The sequence below is a fragment of the Lipophrys pholis genome (assembly GCF_963383615.2).
Source record: "Lipophrys pholis genome assembly, chromosome: 3".
NCBI lineage: Eukaryota > Metazoa > Chordata > Actinopteri > Blenniiformes > Blenniidae > Lipophrys > Lipophrys pholis.
The window spans coordinates 28,495,299-28,519,583 of NC_137627.1; the positions used below are offsets into that span (position 1 = coordinate 28,495,299).

Sequence of the window (24,285 nt, forward strand, 5' to 3'; positions counted from 1 at the left end):
TGACGGAAAAGTTTGTACTACAGGCAGGGTGCCGCCATGTTGGATTGCACTCAATGACGTCACACTCGAATTACTCACTGCGCATGTCGGCACTCACCGTTTTTCTTGATCCATCTTGATCCAGTCGTTTTTCACTTTAAGATTCAGAATCTTTGGTATCCATGTCTCCAAGAATTCTTTAGCATTGTCGCCCTCTGTACGCTTTGGCAGGTTGACGATCTTTATATTGTTACATTTGGACCTGTTCTCTTGGTCTTCTAGCCTCTCAATGGTCTCCCTCAGGCGTGCCTCGGTGTGTTCGAGTTTAGCCAGCAGTTGAGTCGCTGTGTCGTCCATGTCAGAGATTCTTTGTTCTGCATCTCCACTCTTCTCCCCAGAACTTTAACGTTCTCACACACAGAGCTCACCGATTTGGCTATCTGGTTGAGTTTAGCGTCCAGACTGGAGCTGAGTTTAGCAAACACACCTTCACTTATCTTTGCTACCAGGCTATCGATTTCCTCACCTTCCGCCAGTTTATTATGGCCAGAGGCTTCTGCCTGCGGCTGAGTTTTTCGTGTTTTCGATCGTAGAAGGCATTTGTTATCAGCCCAGAGTTAGGGCAGTGAGATTACTTTTGTAGTTGCGCTATTTTTGCAGCATTAAACTATCCCTGAGGGGTTCAAAGTTATATTTGGCCCGGGAGCCCTATTTCAGGTGTTCCTACCTTCTCCGCATCACGTGACCATGTGCATTCTTAATCGCAACATGTAACAATGCATCACAAAATGTCCCTCAAAGTTTCTGGCCAACCCTTCTGAGGACCTTCCAGTGTCTCCTCAATGGCCTCCCTTTAGATCTAGACAGTTGTTTTTCCTATGAGGCTGCTTTGTCTTGGGCTAAAATGAGAGAAGAGAGAGCAGTTAAAAGTTCACAATCACCTGCAACAAGGATTGGATCCATATGAGTGCTCGCTGCATTTTTGGCAAATTCATCTGCAGACACTTTAGAGTGTCTCGTTTATGGTGACCTGGACACCTAAATATTGCCAAAACAGTAAGAAAATGTATTACTTCCAAAAGTGCAGCTATTCGTCCACCTGAAAATCATCTGCTCACAAAAATTCTATTTGTTTCCAGATGTTGCCATATACATGGCACACACCATGTGCATAAGCTGAATCAGTGGACACATGTAGGCGCTTATCCTTAGCATATTTGCTTGAAGCTGTAAAGACTTTAACTTTGGCAAGTTGTACTTGAGCAGGGTTGTAGTTACATCACCAGGTTGTAGACCTGGTGATGTTGTTGTTGTCTGTTGTTGCATATTATGTAATTCTGTTAAAACATAGAAACTTTTCCTCAACACGACCATCCAGGACCAGAGTTCCACACATCTGGTTTAAACCTTATGTACAAACACATCATCGAGTCCATGTTCTCCAAACAGTTTTCTTCAGTCACAAGTAAACGGGGAGAGAATTTTTTTTTTTATCACTGATTAATCAAGCTTTATTTATATTTATATATGTGTTTGCATTCATTTGCTAACACATTTTCCTTCCTATTGCAAGGTGTTCCCATCAATCAATACAAATGATCACGTGTTTTATATCACATTGGTCTATTACTCCTGTTACACCTAAACATGTCATTTTTGCCTTGTTTCCTTACACATGTATGTTATGCATTGCCATTGTTGACATTGTTATGTTCACCTCCTTTTGCCCATAACAAAATCCAGAAACAAAGCTCAGCTTCTTGATTTGAAGTTGGAGTAATATACTAATAAACATCTAAGACTGTGAAAACGACGTTGGAAGGTGATGATTAGTCACCTTTTAATGAATCTTTGTTTTGTGTTGAGCAGTGGTGACCTGCGCCGACCCTGGACAGGTGGAGAACGGCAGACGTGTGCTGTCAAGTCCTCACTTCATTGTGGGTTCAACTATCCAGTACATCTGTGACAGAGGCTTCACTCTGTCTGGAAACAGTCTGCTGAGCTGCTTTAACCGAGGGTCTGCAGAGCCCCGCTGGAACCAAAAGCTGCCCACATGCCTGCGTATGTGGCAAGTCTTTCCTCATTCAGACATTACATACTTATTACCTGATAGATGAAGATGTGAGTTCAATCCACGATTGTGCAGGCCTGCCTTTGGCAGCAGTGGGGCCTTTCCCCGGCTTAATAAGGCCTGAATTTTTTAGATTTTTCACAAATTGAGCATTACTCAAAGTTTTGATGCTTTGTTTAAACTGCTAAAAGAAATTCAGTTCAAGAAAGATTACTATTGTTCAACTTTGCAGGAAATACATCAGTGTCCTCAGCACATGATGCTCTCCACACTCCATCCATCTTCTGTACCGCTTTATGCTGCTCAAGGTCGCAGAGACAATCCCAGCTAAATTGTAATGTGGCTGAGGGCAGGTACACCTGGACAGGCCGCCAATAAAACAGGGCACACGCACACACGCACACACACGCACACGCACACGCACACGCACACACACACACACACACACACACACACACACACACACACACACACACACACATATGGAGAACATGAAAACTCCACATGGAAAACCCCCAAAACCCCGGTCCGCATTTGAAAGTCATGGTCTCATGTGCAAAGGCACTGACCACTGCTTCACCATGCGGTCCCTGTTCACCCTGGTAATAGCAAATTATCCGAACACCAGCAGTCTCAGCAGCTTCCATTGTCAGTCACATTATTCCATTCACACACGTTTCAATAATCATTTCTGTTGCGTTAACTTGGCCAAACTCTCTCCATGTGGTCTTTGTTTTTACCACCAGCTGAGACCTTTCAGGCTTGCAATCACCCAGGGACTCCCACCTATGGGACACCAAGCTCCCACAAACGTTACTTCCAGGCTGGAGAGAGCCTAAACTACTCATGCTCCCCTGGCCACCAACTGTTGGGTGATGCCGAGCTTCAGTGTATCCCTGGATATCCATCCCAATGGAGCGGACTTCCTCCGGTCTGCAAAGGTGAGGCCCTTTATAAACTTTCAAGTGTTTCAAACTGCCGGTCATCATGAACTAAAAATAAGGATTGGTGATGCAGATTGAACCTAAACATTACAAATTAATACATATGGATCACATTTAGAGGCCAAATGGAGCCCTTCAATAAATGCTTCTCCATACTCTCTACTGAAATCAATTATATCATTTGTGCAATTTGAATTTCAATGTCAATGTCACTGTTACAGATTGGGTTCTGAGACTTGGGTTCAGAAACAGGCCAGGAAACAGGGATAGAGTTGACCAAAGAATTTATTTCTAAAAAGAACAAAAAGTTCTTTATTCATCCTCCTGGTGATCCTTCGACCAGAGATGAGTTGGTCTTTTGTGGAGACTCACAGAATCAACCTGAGCTGAGCAGAGCCGAGTGATTCAGAATCAGGTAGAGTGATCAACAGAACAGAGCAGGAACTGAGTCAATGTGGGTGAGCAGACAAGGTGGTGTCAGGAAGCAAGGAGCTGATAATCGGCTGGTTGGAGGCTCTTAGCTGACCGGGAGCGCGAAGGCTGAGCTGGTGAGGACAGGGCCAGAGCTGGAGTGTCTTACGGGACAGTGTTTTAGGGGCCTCTCACCCCGCCCACTGGAAAGTCCACTTGCATGACAACTGAGGGCGCATTCAAATTTCCCTGTTTGATCGGGACCAGGATCAAGGACATTTTGGGAAAGTCTGCTTCATTTGGGCATCTGTGAATGCTCCTCTGAGCTCTGATCCAGATCTAACAAGGGCACTCTGGTCCCCTTGAAAACGTCAGTCTTGGTTGTTATGCAAGTGGACTTTCCAGCAGGCAGGGTGAGGGGACATGTTTTCTCACCAAAACTCTTCCTTAAAGAAATAGACTCGTTCATTCTACCTTTCACAAAATGTGACAAAATGTTACAAATGCACTATATTTCTAAAAAAAAACTTTATTCTAAACCAAATCAATTGGTGGTCTCAGCCTTCCAAACTGCCATTTCTACCTGGCTGCAAACTGTAGAGCATTAATGTATTGGCAATACACGTATCAAGGTAAAGGCGCTTCTTCTACCCTGTCTTGGATTGCAATTGAACAAGTCATCTGAGCTGCTCTCTGCCAGCCCTCCTGTTTTCCCCAGCTCAGCCCCTAAAATTCATTGCTGGAAATAATTTCATAGGTATGGTCTCTCTAAAAATTTGGTTTCAAATAAGAAAATCATTTAACCTGCCTGAGATCTCTACCTATATCCCTCTCCATGGAAACCACGCTTTCCCACATCTCAAGTACATCTCAAAAAATTAGAATATCACGAAAATGTTCAATATTTTTTGTCACTCATTTCATAAAATCAAACCCATATATGATATAGGCTCATGACACATAGAGTGAAATATTTCAAGCCTTTATTTCTTGAAATTTTATGATTAGGGCTTACAGATAATGAAAACCCCAAATTCCAGGGGTTCTGGTTCCGGTGCGAAGAGGATGGCAGCCTAATTTTTCAACTAACCCCAAAAAACTTGTTTTTGTCAATCCTGGTGAACATTTTACAAAAGAATGAGAAAAGAGGTAGTAACCGGATTACTATTGCAACAACACAATATCAGTAGAATAAAACTAATCTGATACTAGAAGTGGATTAAGTATGGGTTGGACCGAAGATGACCCAGACTCGAGGCAAAGCCGAAGCCGTAGAAGCTCCGACATAAGAGCAAGAGAGCAAACGACAGGCCGGACGAAGTGGAAGGGAGAATTGATGAAACCGAGACCGTGCTTCAAGCAACATCAACGCTAGTCAGGCAGCTAACGCAGCACCAGTCTCGCTTTTGAAGTGAGGCTGATTGACCAGGAGGCTCGAGGGCGGAGAGCCAATTTGAGGATATATGGTATTCCCGAAGATAAAGAGGGCACCGACATGACTGGCTTCCTGGATAACCTGCTGAAAACCTCATTTGACTTTCCGTGTGACAAGAGACTTGGGGATTGAACGGGCGCATCGAGCTTTGGCACCGGTGCAAACGCTAAACATAGTGGCCCGGATCGGCAGCTGGCGGACCAAAGAAGAAGTGATAAAGAGAGCGTGGCAGAAAAAAAGAGATGTTCTGCGACAACATGCGGTTCTATGTTGACCATGACTTTCCTAGTGAAGTATTAAAGAAACGCAGGGAATACACCGAAGCCAAAAAGTGCTGAAAGAAAAACAAATAAAGTTTCAGACGCCATATCCTACAAAGATGGGCATCTTTTATGAGAACGGCACCCAGCTATTCCAGGATGCTGCAGAGGCTACGAGGGACATGTCTGCATGAGGGTTTCCAGTTACTATGGTGAAGAGCGCTGCCACACCGGACCAGGAGTAGATCCAGCTCCTGTCCACCTGGCAGGTAGGAGGGGAGACCAGGTCGGAAACCAGGAGGACGTGCGCAGCGGCGCACAATCGAAAGACACGGCGCTCTGACTTTAAGGACAAACTTAAGGAGTTCAGAAGACAGCCCTTACAAGATATACTATTCATCTTATAAATCATGTCATAGGAGAGGTGTAGCAATTTTGAAATCACAACAAATACCATTTGAACTGGTATCAGAGAGGACTGATAAAGAAGGGAGATATATAGTAGTATCAGGGAAAATACATGATGTTAATATAAGGATTTGTAATGTTTATGCGCCCTCTGGAAGGGATTTTGCTTTTTATAGAAACATATTTGATTTGATGATAGGAGGCACAGGGGTTGTCATATGTGGTGGAGATTTGAATATCTGCCTTAATCGAGAACAGGACTCGTTCAAAAACCCAGTTACAACTCGACAATATAAGAAAATCAGTGCTTTAATGACAGAGCTGGGAATACTAGATTTATGGAGGGATTTCCATTCAACAGGCCGTGACTATACTTTTCATTCACATCCACATGATGTCTACTCAAGAATAGATCATTTCTTTGTAATAAAGAGAGATCGTCATAGAATAACCGGTTGTGATCAGATGTATTTATCTGTCTAACCACGCTCCCATCTCCTGCACTGTTGATATTAACAATAACCCAGGTAGAACTTTGTTAAGGTTGAACACAAATGTTCTGAATAACCCAAGATTCATAACCCAAATAAGAGAGGAAATGAAAAAGTTTCTGGAGGAAAACGATAATGGAGAGGTTGACTCTGCTACAGTATGGGACACTTTAAAAGCTGTTTTCTGAGGGAGGATAATATCATTCTGTGCCTATGAAAAGAAACAAAAACAAAATTGCCTGTGATTTCAAATGAACAAAATGAAATATTAACACCTGGCCGGGACGGCTTCTCCTCAGAGTGGTATAAGATCTTTAAGGCTAACTAATGCCGATGCTTCTCAGAGCGTGCAATTTAACATTAACATTAACAGCGGCTAAAAAATGCTCCCTTCTTGGAATGAGGCGGTAATCTCTGTCATTCCCAAGGAGCGGAAAAGTGAATTAGAATGCAGCTCATATAGACCAATATCAGTGTTAAATGTCGACTACAAATTTTAGACATCCATCCTCGCAAGAAGACTGGACAATGTTCTGACTCAACTTATACATAATGGCTCAAGATAGGAAGGCCCAATTTCGCCCCTGCTATTTTGCACTCTATATAGAACCCCTGGCACAGTGGATAAGACAGACCTAGATTTTTAAAGGAATCTGCATCAACGGAGAAGGCCACAAGGTGGCACTATACGCTGATAATGTCTTTGTCTACATCAGTAATCCTAATTCACTCCCTAAATTAATGGATCTTCTCGTAAAATTTGGTAATTACTCAGGATATAAATCAAATATACAAAAAACCCAAATGTTGGCTCTCAACTACCAACCCACAAAACAACCCTAGTAATTTGTGCAAGCCATCCTTTCAAACCAGATGGAAAGATATCGAACTCTCTACTCTGGTAGACACCCCTATACAAGCATTACTACCTCACAAACATTTTACTCTCTCACAGAAAAGGGACAATTTAAAAACTTTGAGAGGTTAACGGAAGACTATGACCTTGAACAAACAGATTTTTAGAGAGGTACATAATCGATTTGAAAGTAACATCAGAAAGGAAACAGACCTTACCGACCCAATATTGATATATATTGACGCTTGCCAAAGTAAATTCAGTAAGGGAGTAATCTCTAAAATTTACAAAGGCCTAATGTCCAAAAAGACCTACTGCACAGAATATGTTAAGGAGAAATGGGGAGGGTAATCTTTTCTTACCTGAAGAGGATTGGCTTGACATTTGCCAACCCCAGTGGAAATGTACTAACACTCATGTGTGGCGAGAGTTTAGGTGGAATTGTTTTATCCATTTCATTATTACACCAAAACAAAAGGTCAATTTCTCTAGAGGGGAAGCGACGTGTTAGAGACAGTGCGGAAATCGGGAAGCCAACCACTGGCATATCTTTTGGGAGTGTCCAGTGATCAATCCCTTATGGACAGAGCGCCACAAAGTATTAAGAGGGATTTGGGGAAATTTACATTTACAGGTTAGGCAAGCTGATGGATATTTATTTCGCATTCTGATAACTGTTGGTAAAAAAGCCATTACAAGGTACTGGTTGCTTCCTAGCCCACCCACAACACAGGACTGGATAAACATAGTAGATGACATTTATCTTATGGAAAGGATTACCTTCTCCCTTCGCCTTCAGATTCACGTATTTATTCAACTTTGGACTAAGTGGGTTAGGTATGTGAGTTCCCTGCAAACAGAAGTACCAACTGAATGATTGTATAATGTTGTTCTTATGTTTTATTGCTAGATATTATATGGGGCCTAACAATTAGTCTTGTACCACTTGTACTTTACCGAATAAAAAGTCCTGGATAGACCTTTCTCTTCCGATTTGCTTTTTTGTAACTGACCATCTTTCCTGATATGTTCAAAGTTTGTTTGATTTTCTGTATTTTATTTTTCATTTTGTAGAGGAAAAAAAATCAATTGTGAGAGGCAGAAGTACATATTGGGTCTCCTTTTGCATGAATTGCTGTGTCAATACGGCGTGGCATGGAGGCGATCAACCTGTGGCACTGCTCAGGCATAGTGGAAGCCCAGGTTGCTTTGATAGCAGCCTTTGGGTCATCTACATTGTTGGGTCTGGTGTCTCTCACCTTCCTCTTGACAATAGCCAATAGATTCTCTATGGGGTTCAGGTCAGGCCAGTTTCCTGGCCAATCAAGACCAATGGTTCAATGACAAAAGCTTTTGGTACTTTTGGCAGTGTGGGCAGGTGCCAAGTCCTGCTGGAAAATGAAATCAGCATCTCCATAAAGCTTGTCAGCAGAAGGAAGCATAAAGTGCTCTAAAGTTTCCTGCTAGATGGCTGCGTTGACTGTGGACTTTGATTAATTTTATTTGACTTCAGAAAAGACAGTGGCCCAACACCAGCAGATTATATGGCAGCCCAAATATCACAGACTGCGGAAACTCCACACTGAACCTCAAGCAATGTGAATTCTGAGCCTCCCCAGACTCTGGGACCTTGAATTCCAAATGATATGCAAAATGTACTTTCATCTGAAAAAAGGACTTCGGACCACTGAGCAACAGTCCAGTTCTTTTTCACTACAGCCCAGGTAAGAAGCTTCTCACGTTGTCTCTTGTTCAGTAGGAATGCCACATTTGTATCCCATGTCTAGGATTGGTTTGTGCGTCGTAGCTCTTGATGCGCTGACTCCAGCCTCAGTCCACTCCTTGTGAAGCTCCCCTAAATTCTTGAATGCATTTTGCTTGACAACCCTCTATAGGCTGCTGTCATCCCTTTTGCTGGTGTTCCTTTTCCTACCACACTTTCTCCTTCTACTCTGTGAACAGCCAGCTTCTTTAGCAATGACCTTTTGTGCCTAAAGGCCTCTTCATACTCCATAAGAACAAGACGAAAGTTCGGCAGTGCGGGGTCCTGTCGAACAAAATGACGTCATTTCCTTCGGCCAGCACCTTCTGGCCGAACAAATTTGTTTCGGCTGTGCCAACCGCCCTGGCCAAACTATGAAGGAGCCGCACTGCCGAAACTTCTGCACTGCCGTGTGCTGCGCATGCGTGTTCTAGTTCGCTCATGACTATCGATAATATTTTAATCATATTTAGCTTGTAACAGCGCTCCTGTACGAGCGCCGCAGCTCGTTAAAATGTCGGAGTGTAGGCTGACGTGATGCACCTGAACGCATCACGAACAGCTGTCAGCTCCTGGAGTTAAAACTGGACTAACATCGCGCTCGGACAAAAACTTTTTTATAACTGAAAAAGTTCAGAGAAATGTATTTCTGAAAGCACTGGAGGCCAGAAATAAACTGTGCTGTTGAAAAGTTTAAACGCCGCTTCACAGACTTGTGCCTGCTGCGAGGGGGCGTGGCCTGCGAGTTCGGCAGCTTCTTATCGGAATATGAACAGTCCTGCCGAAAAAGCTTTTTTTTTCTGCTGCTGGCTGACGTCACTGCCGAATTTTCTTCTTGTTCTTATGGGTTCAAAAGGGAGTATGCAGGGGCCTTTACCTTCCTTGTGGAGGGTGTCAATGACTGTCTTCTGGAAATCTGTCAAGTCAGCAGACTTCCCCATGATTGTGTAGCCTACTGACCCAGACTGAGATTATTTAAAGGCTCAGGAAACCTTTGTAGGTGTTTTGAGTTAATTAGCTGATGAGGGTGTGATTGCCATGACTTTCCAAAACTAAACTTTTCCACAATATTTTAATTTTCTGAGACACAGAATTTTATGTTTTCACTATCTGTAAGTCATAAGCATCAACATTTCAAGAGATAAAGGCTTGAAATATTTCACTCTATGTGTCACAAGCTTATATCATATATGGGTTTGACTTTCTGAAATGAGAGACAAGAAATATGGCATTTTTGATATTCAAATTTTTTGAGATGTACCTGTAAGTGCGATATTCGTCCAGACACATGCACTGCAATTCCAGGTGGCTCCCATCAATGCTCACCTGTCACTGTAAAACTATACAATTTGGTATGATTGTTGCAAAATGGAACATCTTAACTCAGTGGAAGGGTGAGGAGACACCCTCCTTCAAGGCTTGGCTTTCAGCAGTCACCAGTTTAATACATATGGAAAAGTTTTGACACAATGTCTCTCACAGCTCTGCATTCTTTGATAAGATGTGGCAACCATTCCTGCTACATTTGTCAAGAATGACCTCACAGTAATGGCTATGTTCAATCTACATTTGTCTCTGTCAACGTAACTTCAGGTTTTATATAATAATGGGTATTCTCTGAATGTCAATGTATATATTGTTTCAAGCAGGGTTTTTTCTTTTCTTTGTCTGTGCTTCTGTTGCGTCCCCGCAGGGGCACCATTTATGTAGGGATTACTTACCTCATAAGGATCACTAGGTGCCATTTATGTAGTGAGTTCGGGCCCGGGGTACCATTTCTGTTGGGTTTTGGCAGTTTGGCTGTCAATAATGATCTCATAACATATACTAAACAGTTAATTAGCAATTTGAATTAATATAGTTGAATCAATTACAAAACGTGTGATAAAAAGTGGTATGCCCTGCGGCTCCATCCACCTTGACCCACTTATGTAAATGTACTTCTTGTAAGTGACAAATGAAGAAGAAGGTAAAGCAAATGCAAAATAAAGCAAATTAACTTTAGCAAAAGAAAGAAATTAGGCTGTAACTAAACTTAAGCCTAAAGTAAACAAATCACAAATAACTCCAACAACCAAACCCCTAATTGTGAAGGTGCTTTACCCACAATTAACTTTAGCGTTAGCACAATGGTGCTATTTCCTATTGTTGCCGAAACGCTAAGCAACCTTTTTAGTATCTTCAGCTTTTGGATACCTGGAAGAAACAAATAGATGGATAATAGAAATAGGAAAAGAGAATGAGCTGCTGGTTATTTATTGGGCTCCAGGAGGAGACAGAGCTTGGTTCTGGTCTGTCCAGGATGCTGGTCTTTGTTAGAACCTTTACAGAGCGGAACAGTCCTCTGAAGCCAGCTGTGGTGCTCAGAACTCTGCTCATCATCCATGAGCCTCTTGAAGCTGTGGCAGCAGCAATCATTACAACGTCTCCTGGAGAGAAGCTTCTTTTCTTCCTTGTCCATTTTTGTCGTTCTTGCATAACAAGCAAATACTCTGATGTCCACCTTTTCCAGAAGAGTTCCGCAATGTACTGCACTTGCCTCCATCTCCTCTTGATGTATCGGTCAGTTTTATCAAATAGGCCTGGTGGCAGATGGGTTTACCTTTAAGCAGGAGAATGTGGTTTGGAGTAAGCGCTTCCAAGTCATTGGGATCTTCTGAGACCTTAGTTATGGGTCGGTCATTGAGTATTGGTTCCACCTCACAAAACAGTGAGGTTGAACCACAGGCCTTCCTCATCCAGTGTGTGATGTCCATGAACAGAAGTAAGTACAGTGAAGGGCAGATTTCGAAAGGCCAACTGTGAGGATGCCATCTTCGATGAAGGGATTGAGGCGATACAGAGGGCTGTCTTTGCCATCGAGCTCCTGCCCGGAGCCACCTTGCCCTCTGGTCGTCTGTACAACCTCACTAAACCCGAGCAGGTCGCTATGGAAGTGTACATTAGGGATGCCCTGGCAGCAGGTATCATTCGGCCCTCCACTGCTCCGGTAGGTGCTGGCTTCTTTTTTGTGGGCAAGAAGGACGGGTCCCTGCGACCCTGTATTGACTTTCGGGGCCTAAATGATATAACTGTGAAGAACAAGTACTCTCTTCCTCTTATAAATTCAGCCTTTACCCTCCTCCATGGGGCCAAGGTATTCGCCAAACTAGACTTGAGGAATGCTTACCACTTAGTGAGAATGAGAGAGGGGGATGAGTGGAAAACAGCCTTTAACACCCACCTAGGACACTTCGAATATTTGGTGATGCCCTTCGGCCTCACAAATGCCCCCGCTGTCTTCCAGAATCTTATTAATGATGTGCTCAGAGATATGATCAACCGCTTTGTGTTTGCGTACATGGACGACATCCTAATCTATTTCAGAAACTAGGAGGAACACGTCTGCCACGTCCGTCTGGTTCTAGAGCGCCTGTTGAAGAACCGCCTGTTTGTTAAAGCAGAGAAGTGTGAGTTTCACGTCACCACTGTGCCATTCTTGGGTTTCGTTATCTCCCCAGGGCGAATCATGATGGATCCGGCCAAGCTCTCGGCTGTCGCAGAGTGGCCCCAGCCAGAGACCCGGAAACAGTTGCAGCGGTTTTTGGGCTTCGCCAACTTTTACCGCCGCTTCATCCATGATTATAGTAAGGTGGCAGCCCCACTCACAGCCCTGACCTCCACCTCGATCCCATTCCAGTGGACCCCCAAGGCCGAGCAAGCATTCCAGTCCCTCAAGGTACGATTCACCTCTGCTCCGATCCTAGTTCAGCCAGATCCCACCTTCAGTTCGTGGTCGAGGTGGATGCTTCTGATTCCGGAGTCGGGGCCGTGCTCTCCCAGAGGACCCCATCAGACCAAAAGCTGCACCCATGTGCTTTCTTCTCTCGCCGCTTGACCCCAGCAGAGCAGAATTACGACGTGGGGAACCTGGAGCTGCTGGCGGTCAAGCTTGCCCTAGAGGAGTGGCGCCACTGGCTGGAGGGGGCGGAGCACCCATTCATAGTCTGGACCGATCACAAAAACCTGGAGTACATCCGCTCAGCCAAAAGACTGAACTCTCGGCAGGCCCGCTGGACACTGTTTTTTGGTTGCTTCCAGTTCACCCTCACATATCGCCCGGGGTCCCGTAACATCAAGCCGGACGCCCTGTCTCGCCAGTTCTCTTGTGATGAGCCCCCCGATGACCCCGAACCGATTCTTCCCCCGGCTCGCCTCGTCACCTCTCTAACCTGGCAAGTGGAGGATCAGGTCCGCCAGGCGCAAGGCCGACAGCCAAACCCAGGTAACTGCCCACCTAATGCTCTCTATGTTCCTGAGTCTGTGCGTACCCAGGTGCTCCAGTGGGCCCATGCCTCCCGTTTCGCCTGCCACCCTGGGGGCTCCCGGACCGTGTCCATCCTGCGGCAGAGGTTTTGGTGGCCCTCTCTCGAACGGGACACTCAAGACTTTGTCGCTTGCCTGCCCCACCTGCGCCCAGGGCAAGACGCCTTCCCGGCCCAGCTCGGGCCTCCTCCAGCAACTCCCTGTGCCCTCTCGGCCGTGGTCCCACATCGCAGTTGATTTCGTCACTGGACTAACCCGCTCTGGAGGTAACACAGCCATCCTCACCATTGTTGATCGTTTTTCCAAGGCAGCACACTTCGTCGCCCTTCCCAAACTCCCCTCAGCCAAGGAGACGGCATCCCTCTTGATAACCCACGTTTTCTGGCTGCATGGGATACCAGCAGACATTGTCTCAGACAGGGGTCCACAGTTTACCTCCGGAGTTTGGAAGGCCTTCTGCACGGCACTAGGGGCCACCCTCAGTCTCACCTCTGGCTTTCACCCCCAGTCTAACGGACAAGCAGAGCGGGCCAATCAGTCCCTAGAGACGTACCTCCGGTGCCTGGTCACCTCCAACCCGACGGCCTGGTGTGAGCATCTGTCCTGGGTGGAGTACGCACACAACTCTCAAATAAACTCTTTGGTGGGAATGTCTCCTTTTCGGTGCTCCCTCGGCTACCAGCCGCCATTGTTTCCCTCCCAGGAACAAGAAATCGCCATTCACTCCGTGCAAACATTCGTCAGCCGGATCAAGAGGATCTGGGAAAGGGCCAGGCTCACACTCCTACAATCGACCAGGAGGACGGAACGTCATGCCAACCACCATCGTCGCCCGGCCCCAACCTACACTGTGGGTCAACAAGTGTGGCTGAGGGCCAAGGACCTCCCTCTAAAGGTTGAATCCAGGAAGCTGGCGCCCCGGTTCATCGGTCCCTTCCCAGTGGAGCGGATCATCAGCCCTACAGCGGTACGTCTCACCCTTCCCCGAACGTTGAAAATTCACCCTACGTTCCATGTCTCACAGGTCAGGCCCACCAGAGACTCCCCCCTGGCTCCTCCAGTTCGACTCCCCCCCCCCCCCTCCCCCAGGATGGTGGATGACTCACCCGCCTACTAGGTTTGGTGCTTACTGGATGTCCGCCGCAGGGGTCACGGCCTTCAGTTTCTCGTGGACTGGGAGGGATACGGGCCTGAAGAGAGGAGCTGGGTCCCCCGCAGGCAGATCCTCTGCCCTGACCTGATCAGGGACCTCAAACGGCGGCGTCCTGAACGTTTCAGTCGTGCACCTGGAGGCGCACGTAGGAGGGGGGGTACTGTCATGCCCTCCACTTCTCAACCCTAATTTGGTCCGTTGGCACCATCTGGTGGCCTCCCTGCCTCATGGGCATGACCTCTCACCTCCAATCAACTCAACTGCTTCCAGCTGCGGCGTGGAGTGGCCTCCCCACCTGCACCTCCTATAGAAACACTGGCTGACCACGAACCGACGCCAAACCGTAAACTACTTCACTCTGGCCCTCCTCGTCGCTGGATTCCTGTCTGCCTCCTGCCTGCCTGAAACAACGATCCCCTCTACTCTTTCCACTCTTCAGCCGATTCTCCCCACTCCTGTGCCAGACTCCTCCGCCTTGAGCCTCAGTTCCGTCCCATGACAGCTTTATTACTTTTATGACTTTTTACCTGTACAGCCACAATGGAGAAAACAGCTGTGTCCTCTTCACCATCCCCAATATGACTACACGTTTGCTGCTGCTCAGATACAGTGCTCACAGTCTCTTTAGAAATTGTATTTTGTTCTGCTGTGTCCTTGTTTTAAACTGTGTGCCTGTAATCATTGTCTGCTTCACTTGGCTGGATGCCTTTGAATGGCTGGGTGATGAGACATCATTTATACTTTCAAACACTGGGTCTGAAACAATTTTGACTTGTTTTTCAATAAAGTTTGCAAGATCAATCAACACTGATCTGCTTCCAGTTTGTTCAAGTATGTCACATGCCCCATTTCTCCACTTTTCCCTGAGCTTGTCAGGGAATTTCATGATTGGCCTGAAGTTAACTAGCAGGTCTAACTCCTTCATGTACTTTACATGGTGTGTCATATTGGAGCAACCTCGAAGGAACAAAGCAAATGATTGCAGAACAGTTACATCCTCAGCTTTTATTGAGGGCCAGTATTTGATTTTGTCCATATAAGCAGCTGAGATTTTGTGTTCACGGCCAAAATGTTCAGTCAAAAGTGTTTTTGTCCATTGGTACGTAACCAGGTTCAGAGGGTAGTTGGTGAAAACTTCTCACAATGTCTCTTGGCTGACCCCGAGTGTACTGCTTTGGGAAGAACAAGCGACCACTGCATTTATGAGTTTTTTCTGCAATACAGTTTTCAAAAGCTCCAAGAAAGGATTTCAAATGCAATGGGTCACCATCAAATACAGGAATATTTCTCATAGGCAGAGCAGAGCTGTGTTTTGTTGGACTAACAAGGCAGTAATTTAATTTTGACTCTGCATGATGTCCAAAATGTCTGGAGAGGTGGTAGATTGATTATTGTCATAAGTATTTTGAACAACTGATGTTTGTATACTTTTATTTTTGGGGACATGATTGACATTTGGTATGGATGGTTGTATTTCTACATGGTTGTATTTGCAGCTGACAGGGACAGAGTTTGATGGACGACTGAAGGGAGGTTCAGAGGTTTTATTCGTGGGAACAAACTGCCCAGCGTTTGGATTTAGTTCGTATGTTCTTTGAACTTCTGCCTTTTCCAAATATGAATTCATGCCATCTGAAGTTTTAGAGGCACATTTTGACAGTTTTGAGCCACACTTTGAATTCATTTCCAGAACCTCCAATTTCGCATTTGTCTCTTTGAATTCAGCCCCCAAAGCAGTTTCTCCTTTTCTCTTCTTAATTCATCCTGTTTCCTCCGTAATTCCACTTGTTCCTTTTCTTGTTTCCTACTCAATTCTTCTTGTTCCAGTTTTATTTGTTCCTCCTGTGCCTCCAAAATGTGTTTTTGTTTTAGGCCAGCCATGCGCTCCTGTAATGCTGCTTTCTCTGCTTGCGCCATTATTTTTGCAGATGAACCGGATGAAGCTTTTGAGAGCTTAGAATCAGTTTTTGAGTCTGTGACAGATATTTGATACACTGTTCTCAGGCGATATGTCAGTTTGGTTTTCAGGAGGCTTATATGTAGTTGGAGGTTCATATGAATGCCCCGCGTTTGATAACCATCCTTGCGCCTCATAGGATCGTAGGCTCGTAGGCTCTGGCTGTGTGCGTATCCAATCGACAATAACAATCCAGCACACAGTGTACTGCAGCGTCACCGTCACAATGTCCAGGGAAGGCTTGCACTTGTCGAATGGGTCGGATCATGATGTTTCTTCTTATCCAGCCCGCACAGCACCCACTCCCAGGCGCTGCCCTTATTTCCAATGTCCAGGTGCGTAATCCACCTTCCAAGAAGCAATCCAGAGAATGACGATTCCAATTTCCAGATAAACCAACGATATATATCCAGGGGAGGTTTTTCACTTAATGTAGTGGCTATTTGTCCTAAACAAATTGAATCAAACAATTAGTCCAAACTTTTCCAAATGGCCACTGAGGTTACGTCAGGAGTTGGCATTGCGCAGTTAAACAGATCAGCAATAACTCATTGTCCATACCAGAAAGGTCCGTTTGAGGTGTTTATTCACTGTTGAAGCACTCATAAAGATGGCATTTTCTGCTGCGTATCAGTCGTTCTGTGTGTGTCGTTCTGTGATCTGTCGTCCTGTGTGGTAAAAAGCTGTATGCCATCGCAGCTTGCGGCTCCACCTACCTTGACCTAGTTATGTAAATGTACTTCTTGTAAGTGACACAAGTGATGTGTCACAGATCGTCGGGCCAAGATCTGGAATGTGAGGCAAGAAGGCGCGTGGACCAGGGACCTTGGTTAAGGTTAAGGTTCGAAGTGAATCTTCTGAAAGTGAGCGGTGGCTCGGAACTTTGAGCGGGTGGGTGTTGGTGACAGATTTCTCTGACCAGGGTGCCAAAGGTGCCTCCGGAACCGAGGTTCCACTCATGTTTACACCCCCAACGATGTGATGGGCATTCAAAGAAGTACTCATGGACAAAGAAGAACTCACGTCCTTCAGTGATAAGAGTAAAGAGTTTGAGTGCTTGAAATGGGCCGTGGCTCGTCACCTGCAGCAGTTGATGGCTGCCAGGGAGCCTTGAGGTGGATCGGTGTGGGTCGGACTTTGGAAGAGACCCAAGTATTGGTAGGGAATCTCTGGACTGGATGGCTGCAACTCTGCTGTTGAAAGGTGGTTGGCCTGTTTCATGGCCAAGGTGAGTCGGGCTGGTGACTTGGGTTCAAAGGCGCCGTTGGTGGCAGTCAATCAGCACAGTCAGTTGGTTCACACAGAGGAACGGACTCCGGCGTCCCGAAATCATACATGTCTGTGATATTCTAAGCAAAGATGATAAACCCATCGCTTGTTTTTAAGCCCTGAAGCCAGGGGAAGAAGTACTTGCAAGATGGTCTGATAAAAAGTTCTACAATGCCACAGTGGACTTCATTGGAACAGCTGACAGCTAAATTAGATCTACAAATTAAATCAGTGGTCAAGTTCAACTTTTTTCAGTTGAGAAAACGAGCCAAAGTGAAACCTTTTCTGTCATTGCATCAATTTGAGATTTTAATCCATGCTTTTATCACCACTCAGTTAGATTACTGCAATGCACTTTATGTTGTGCTCAGTCTTCACTCTCACGTCTTCAGCTGATCCAAAATGCTGCTGCTCGACTTTTAACACGTGCTAAAAAACACGAGCCCATCACATCAGTTTTAGCATCGGTTCACTGGCTCCCTGTTCATCTTTGGATTGATTTTCAAATTCTTTTATTTGTTTTTAAATGTCTTTAAATGCATCGCCCCACAGTATTTGTCCGATCTGCTCCGGCCGTACACTCCCTCGCGCTCCCTTAGGTGGGCAGATCAGTCATTGTTGCTTGTCCCGAAGACCAAGAGGAAGCAGAGAGGCGATCGTGCCTTTTCAGTCGTAGCCCCAATATTGTGGAATGACTTGCTTCTGCATATCAAACAGGCCGACTCACTTCCTGTTTTTAAAACCTCAGAAAACACACATTATCTCTTTGGCTTTTAACTCAGTCTTTACTGTTCTACATTGCTTTTATTCAGTGTTGTTATTTAATTTATATATATATATTTATTTTTTTTAATTTAAATTTCTTTTTTTTCTTAACTCATTAAATTTTTTTCTTAATTTATTTTATCTGCTCCTGTCTGTACAGCACTTTGGCCAATGATGTTGCTTTAAAGTGCTCTATAAATAAAGCATTGTGGTGCGGCTGAGCACCGATGGATGTGTCATAGCACACCGGGACCCTGTGGCCCTCAGTGAAAAACTGGAGGGACTGGGTATCGTTTCAGTGGGATGCAGTCAATTCCCACGGCACTGCGCAGATTTCCTGTGCCACGCCCCGCTGGCTGTGTGTCAAGCGCCCCCCTCGCCATGGCTGCGGGGAAGCTTGATGCTGTCTGCCCCCCTGACGGGACAGCCTCAAGTCTGTACTGAGGAGACCTGTGGTAGGCGGTTCAGCTGACTGGACCACTTGAGGACTGTTTGACCTGGAGGAGGCTATCCACCTGACTGGACAGCTACAAGAATGTGCATATCTGGGGTAATTTGTCCATCTGACTGGACATTTTCCAGTTCTTGCATTACTATAGCAACAAAAAAGCAAAGCAAAGCAAGTTTATTTATATAGCACATTTCAACAATTTGAAGTGCCTCACAAATACATTAAAACAGCAGAAAACAACTAATTAGAAATCACATTTTTAAAATTATTTAAATAACTCATTAGAATTTAAGAATAAATAAGATTAAAAGGATTAAAAACAGAAAATTTTGACAAGATTTATGTAATTTTATTACATGACAAATTCCCATTTACTTTTTATGGATAATTTTAACACAAACCTACCAAAAAAACCTTATGTGATGCATATTCATCAGTGTAATAAAGCCTATTTATCTGAAATGCATTATCCTCAGGATTATGTATTTAGTATTAATAAAGTATAGGAAAAAGGAAAAAGGAAAGAGAAGAAGTAGTCCAAACTGTGTCCTGCTCGTCCAGCGGGCTGGCGTTGGTTCTGTCCCTTGGACCTACTTTGTGCTCTCTTTACCGTCCGGAGGCAGCAGAGACGTGCGTCCCTAACGGTGGTCGGATTGAGAAGCGAAGGATAGTTGGTAGGAGATGAGTTTCACCAAGTTGACTTTTGGACCCCTGTGGTGTCCGGGTCGGGTTCGACCATTTTCATTGGCTGCCAACCTGACGGTTGGAGATTTCCTGGGGTCTTTGGCCTCTTCCCTGCTATTTTATAGCCTGTTCATTGTTGCTGGTGTTTCTCCTCAGTCAGAGAAAACTGCTTGGAGGAGTTAAATGGATCTTCAGCCCAACACCTATGTAATAAACCAAATTAATAAAAAGGTATCATATTTATGTAATTCTTCTCAGTGCCTTATGCCAACCAAATAATGCATATGAGCAGACCACCTTGTTGATTCAAAAGGTTTATTAACAATAAAGCCTTTTATCACAGTCCAAGACCCTTGGTTTTATTTTTGCCATTGTTTCCCTTGACTATTGGAAAAAAACAAATCTATACTTCAGTGACGACAGGATTTGGCAGGAACTGAGGCATCTTTTAGAACAAAGAGTCTTTTAAACAGTTAACTGGACATCCAGGTCCCTTAAGAGTTTTTGGTACACTTCGAATATATGCTTCAGACTTGTGGGATAGGTCAAGTTCAGTGAATAAATGAGTCCATAAAGCACGACACATACATGGCTGACACTCTGCAGATTATGGAGCAATTCCATGCCTTCCTGAACAACACCAAAATCCACAAAGCGTCCATAACGACCATCAGGACCCTGACCCTCTGCTTGGACTGTGTAGATACCCATGGTCTTTGCAGTCTCTGGCTCAACCTCTCTGGATTCAATGTCCTGGAATATAAAGAGAACAAAACGATGAGCTGTCTGATCCCAACCTTGACCACCAACATCTAAGCAGCTCATCCTTCAGATAACTCAGTGTTAATTTGAAGATATTTCTTTAAGGCTCTGTATATATGCGTTCATGAGAATGGGATGAATACCAGTTCAAGGTAACAATGACCTTAAGAACTCTGATCACCTCCTAAAAGCCTGGAAAAAAGAAAGTCACAAGGATGTATTTTGTGTTTTTGAGATTATACAAAGCCTACTCTAAAATTGTGCACTTTTCAAGGTGACAACAACAATTAAAAATCTGACAATAGTCCTTTAAATTAGTAGTCTTGCTCTCACATGTTGATGGGTTCAACCTCCAGCTGAGGGCCAGGTTCTGTGTTTCTTTATGATGGAGGGATTTCTGGGAGACTGCTGTTTTCCCAGTGAAGCCGGGGATCTGCCATAAAAAAAATGCAGTTAACAAAACACCAACTAAATATACATAGATATTCATAAAAATACACAACCAATAGTATGATAAAGGAAATAAAAATGCAGTCTTCCAGTCAGGAAGTAGTGGAGTGTGTGCATTGAGCCTGTCAAGTGTAAAGCTCACTTATATTGTGTTTTGCTCAGTTATTTATTGCTACCCAGTGCCAAAACTTGACCTTGTGATGTCATTTACATGGGCGGAGGTGGGGGGAGGGGACCCCGCAGTGCCAAACTTTCTTGTTCTTATGGAGGATGAATTGGCCTTAAGATGACAGAAGGAGTAAGAAGGGAGAATGACAGGGAAGAGAAAGGACCAACCCTTCCCTATCCTAACCTTCTTTCTCCCTTTACCTCACCTGTTGGAAACACCCCCTTCTGCTCAATAGATTCAGTCCCAACAGCAAAAACAATTCATACTTCCAACTACACGACTTACCTCTTGACATCCGGCTTAGTCTTTATGGTCTGCCTCAGATCCTCAGCTACCTATTGACAGAGAAAAACAATAATTATCTAATTGTTTCTCTCGATGGACAGCAATCCTAAATATATACTACAAGGCATGTTAATGGAGGGAGACAGAAATGACATTACCTTTGTAAATTACATTGTAGGAAAAAATTTTGAAAAACCAATTAAGAGCAAATTTGACACCATTTTAAAATCAACGTATCAACTCAACGTATGTGTGAAGTTACACTGGGAGGAGATAACAAGTGACTATGATTGAAAGAGAGACAGAAGGAGAGAGGGAGAGGAATGTAGGGGACAACAGTGAAAGAGCAGGAAAGAAAGAAAAAGAGTCCAAGAGGAGAATAGTGAGAGACACACAAACCGAGAGTGGGATAGAGAATGAAATGGAAAACAGCTGATCAGTCTTGTATTGGTCTGACTTCGAATTAACATGTCCACATACTGGCCGTATCTTTAAAGATAACAAGAAGGCTTCCTTCGACTTGATGTTCTCAAGCCGCTGGAGTTTGTACGCAGACAGTCCACTACATGCATCATAGTGGTACCCCAACAGACAAACACAGGTGTTGATCCAGCTGATCAGAACCAAGAATCAAAATGACTTGACAATACCTGTAAGGCATTTCTTACTAAACACTTCCAAAACATGTCAATGAAGTAAAGACTGCAGGTTCATAAGAACTCTGAAGTGTCCGTGTCCTCACCTTGTTGTTAGGGTGGGAATTGACATCCCTAGCATAGTAGGGGCATTTCGGTGCCAGGACCCGGTCCACTTTATCCTCAGGCTCCTTCGGCTCAAGTGGATTTACCTTCTCCAAAGTGACAGCACGACCACCTTTTGGCTTGTTGGAATATTTCATTCAAAACCATCATCACATTGGACTCATTAATAAACTACTGGTGGTCAAGGCCAATGTGTCCTCATATCCATCCTTTTCTCATAATTGTTTGCCGTTATCACACTGATCCAAATACTTTCCAACTGTTATTAGATTAAACCAGCCTGAGCAGCTCTATCTAGACAGTAACATGAAGCAGGAACATGAATTAACAAAGAGGCAATAACAACAGAGGAACATGATTTTGTGAGTTTGAGCAAATGATGACAGAAAACAAGCAACTTCAGCAACAACTTTAATGAGGAGTGGAAATGTGTGTGTGTGTGTGACCCAGACACAGACCCAGACCCACACACAGACACAGATGCTCACGGACTCACACACTCTCACACTCTCACACTCACACTCTTGGGGGAGGGTGATGCCTCCCACCCCCCAGGCCGCCAGCCGGGCCCTCACCCGGCCACCGCAAGATCCCATCCTCCATTAAGCCAACAGTGAATGGGGAGGGAGCACCGCACCCCAGCCCCCCCACGAGCGCCATACCTGAGCGAGCGTGCCCCCCGCATTCCAGCCGCACTCACCCCAGGCCGGGGCGAGACCCCAGCGGGAGGTGCTGGGGGGAGCCACATCTCAGCCCAGTGTAAGCCCTGCTGGAAGCCAGCGGTTATGGAACCCCCCCTCACACACAAATTCCCACACACCCACACAAAACAACAGGCACCTATATATAGATACAGAACACACACACACATGAGGGAGGCAGATCCGGAGCGCGGCAGCAGGGGCCAGCCCGCCCCACCAGGGGAGGGGGGCAGAGGGAGGACCCACCCCCGGCGCCACAGCAGGCACCCCCACCAGTTTTTAAATAACTTTATGTATTTACTTTAGATTACTTTTGGATTTCCAGTTCATGAGGATCGCCTTTTTTGCGACGCTTAGGGAAACCAGGAGCACGCAGGACTCATTTTTTTCTCTTTTAATTTCTGTGAGATCACCTAACAAGCAAAGTGCAGGTGAGACTGGAATAGGGTGGCCCAGGCATCACGATGAATCTTCACAAATCTTTTGCTAGAACGTTTGGACTGGTGTACACAGCCAAAGTGCGTGTAAATAGGTATCGGGGAGCTCACCTGTGCAGTTTGAACATATGTTAGTGGGAGTGAGACCCATCTTGAACATCCTTTGTCCTGTGTAATGAACTCTGTGAAGGACCTTGTATTGTATGAGCTGTATATTGGGGGTTTTGCTCATTTTGAATGTATTTGTACAGATTTGTGACCAAAACGTTGGGTCTCTGTTGATGTTGAGATCTTCTTCCCATTTTGAGGTGGGAAGGGATATTGAGATATTTGAACCTGACAAGATTGAGATAATTTTAGAAAGTGGTTTAGGTGCTGAGATCTTCAGGAGATTTGTCACTGTCTGAGGTAAGTTCAGCTCAATCTGTTCTAGTTTGAATTTAGTTTGTATTATTGACTTAAGCTGAAGGTATTCCAGATAGTTGTTTTGACTGATACCATATGTTTCTATTAGGTCATTAAATGGAATCAAAGAGTTATTGGAGAAAAGTTGTTCTAAGTTTCTTGTTCCTTTATTTTGCCATCTTGGGAAGTTTATTGGTTTCTTTCTTTGCAGAATGTCGGGATTGTGCCAGATGGGTGTGAGTTTGCAGGGGATGAGTGAAGATCCATTCATTTTAAGACATTCCCACCAAGCTGTCAGAGATGTGTTTATATTGATGCTTTTACAGCAGCTGTGTTTTTTGATGACAGGACTGAAGAATGGAAGATCTCTAATTTGGAGATCTTCACAGAATGTTTTTTCAATGTCTGGCCAGCCTTCATCTCAGGGTTTCTGATTAATCCATTTTACAACATAAAGTAATTTATTGGCCAGATAACAATTATAAAAGTTTGGAAGTTCAAAGCCACCTTGGTCCTTGGTGTTCTTTAGTGTTTTTAAACTTATACGTGATGGTTTGTTTTTCCATAAGAATTTTGAGTCCTCCATCGAGTGAGGTCCTCCTCTGTTGTTTTAATAAAGGGGGTGTGTTTAAGTGCACCAAGTCTGACAGTTTGGCTGAGATGTTAATGCATTCTTATTTGATGTTCCCTGGTTTTAGTGGGGTGTTAGGTGTGTGCTGAAATATAGAGTTAATAGGCAAGACAACTGATTTATTCCAATTTATAGAATATTCTGAGATTGAGGAGAATCTGTTAATTAACCATATTGTTTCTGGAAATAAAGTCTGTGCGTTTTGCAGGAAAAGTAGCACATCATCTGCATAGAGACATATTTTATGTGTTACATTTGCTGTTCCTATTCTTTTATGTTATTGTTCTGTCTGATGGCTGCTGCTAGTGGTTCGATAAAAATTGCAAGAGAGATGGTGAGAGTGGACACCCCTTTCTGGTGCCTCTCTCAAGATTGAACCTTGAAGACTTTCGTCATTGGTTTTAACACAGGACTGATATTTGCACAGTTCATATGTTGGGGCAGAGTTGAAGATATTTTAGTCTCCTCAATTATTCTGAAAAA

At 44.6% G+C, this 24,285-nt stretch overlaps 1 protein-coding gene across 1 annotated transcript in view; it reads left to right on the plus strand.

Annotated features, from left to right (window-relative positions):
• LOC308107732 (seizure protein 6 homolog) overlaps positions 1-24,285 on the plus strand; it is a gene marked incomplete at both ends in the record, with an annotated part of 135,965 nt that overhangs the window by 90,772 nt on the left and 20,908 nt on the right. Inside the window, 2 exons of the mRNA XM_080460220.1 lie at positions 1,849-2,040; positions 2,797-2,991. Coding sequence (XP_080316346.1) covers positions 1,849-2,040; positions 2,797-2,991 — 387 coding nt within the window. The remainder of the gene's footprint in view (positions 1-1,848; positions 2,041-2,796; positions 2,992-24,285) is intronic.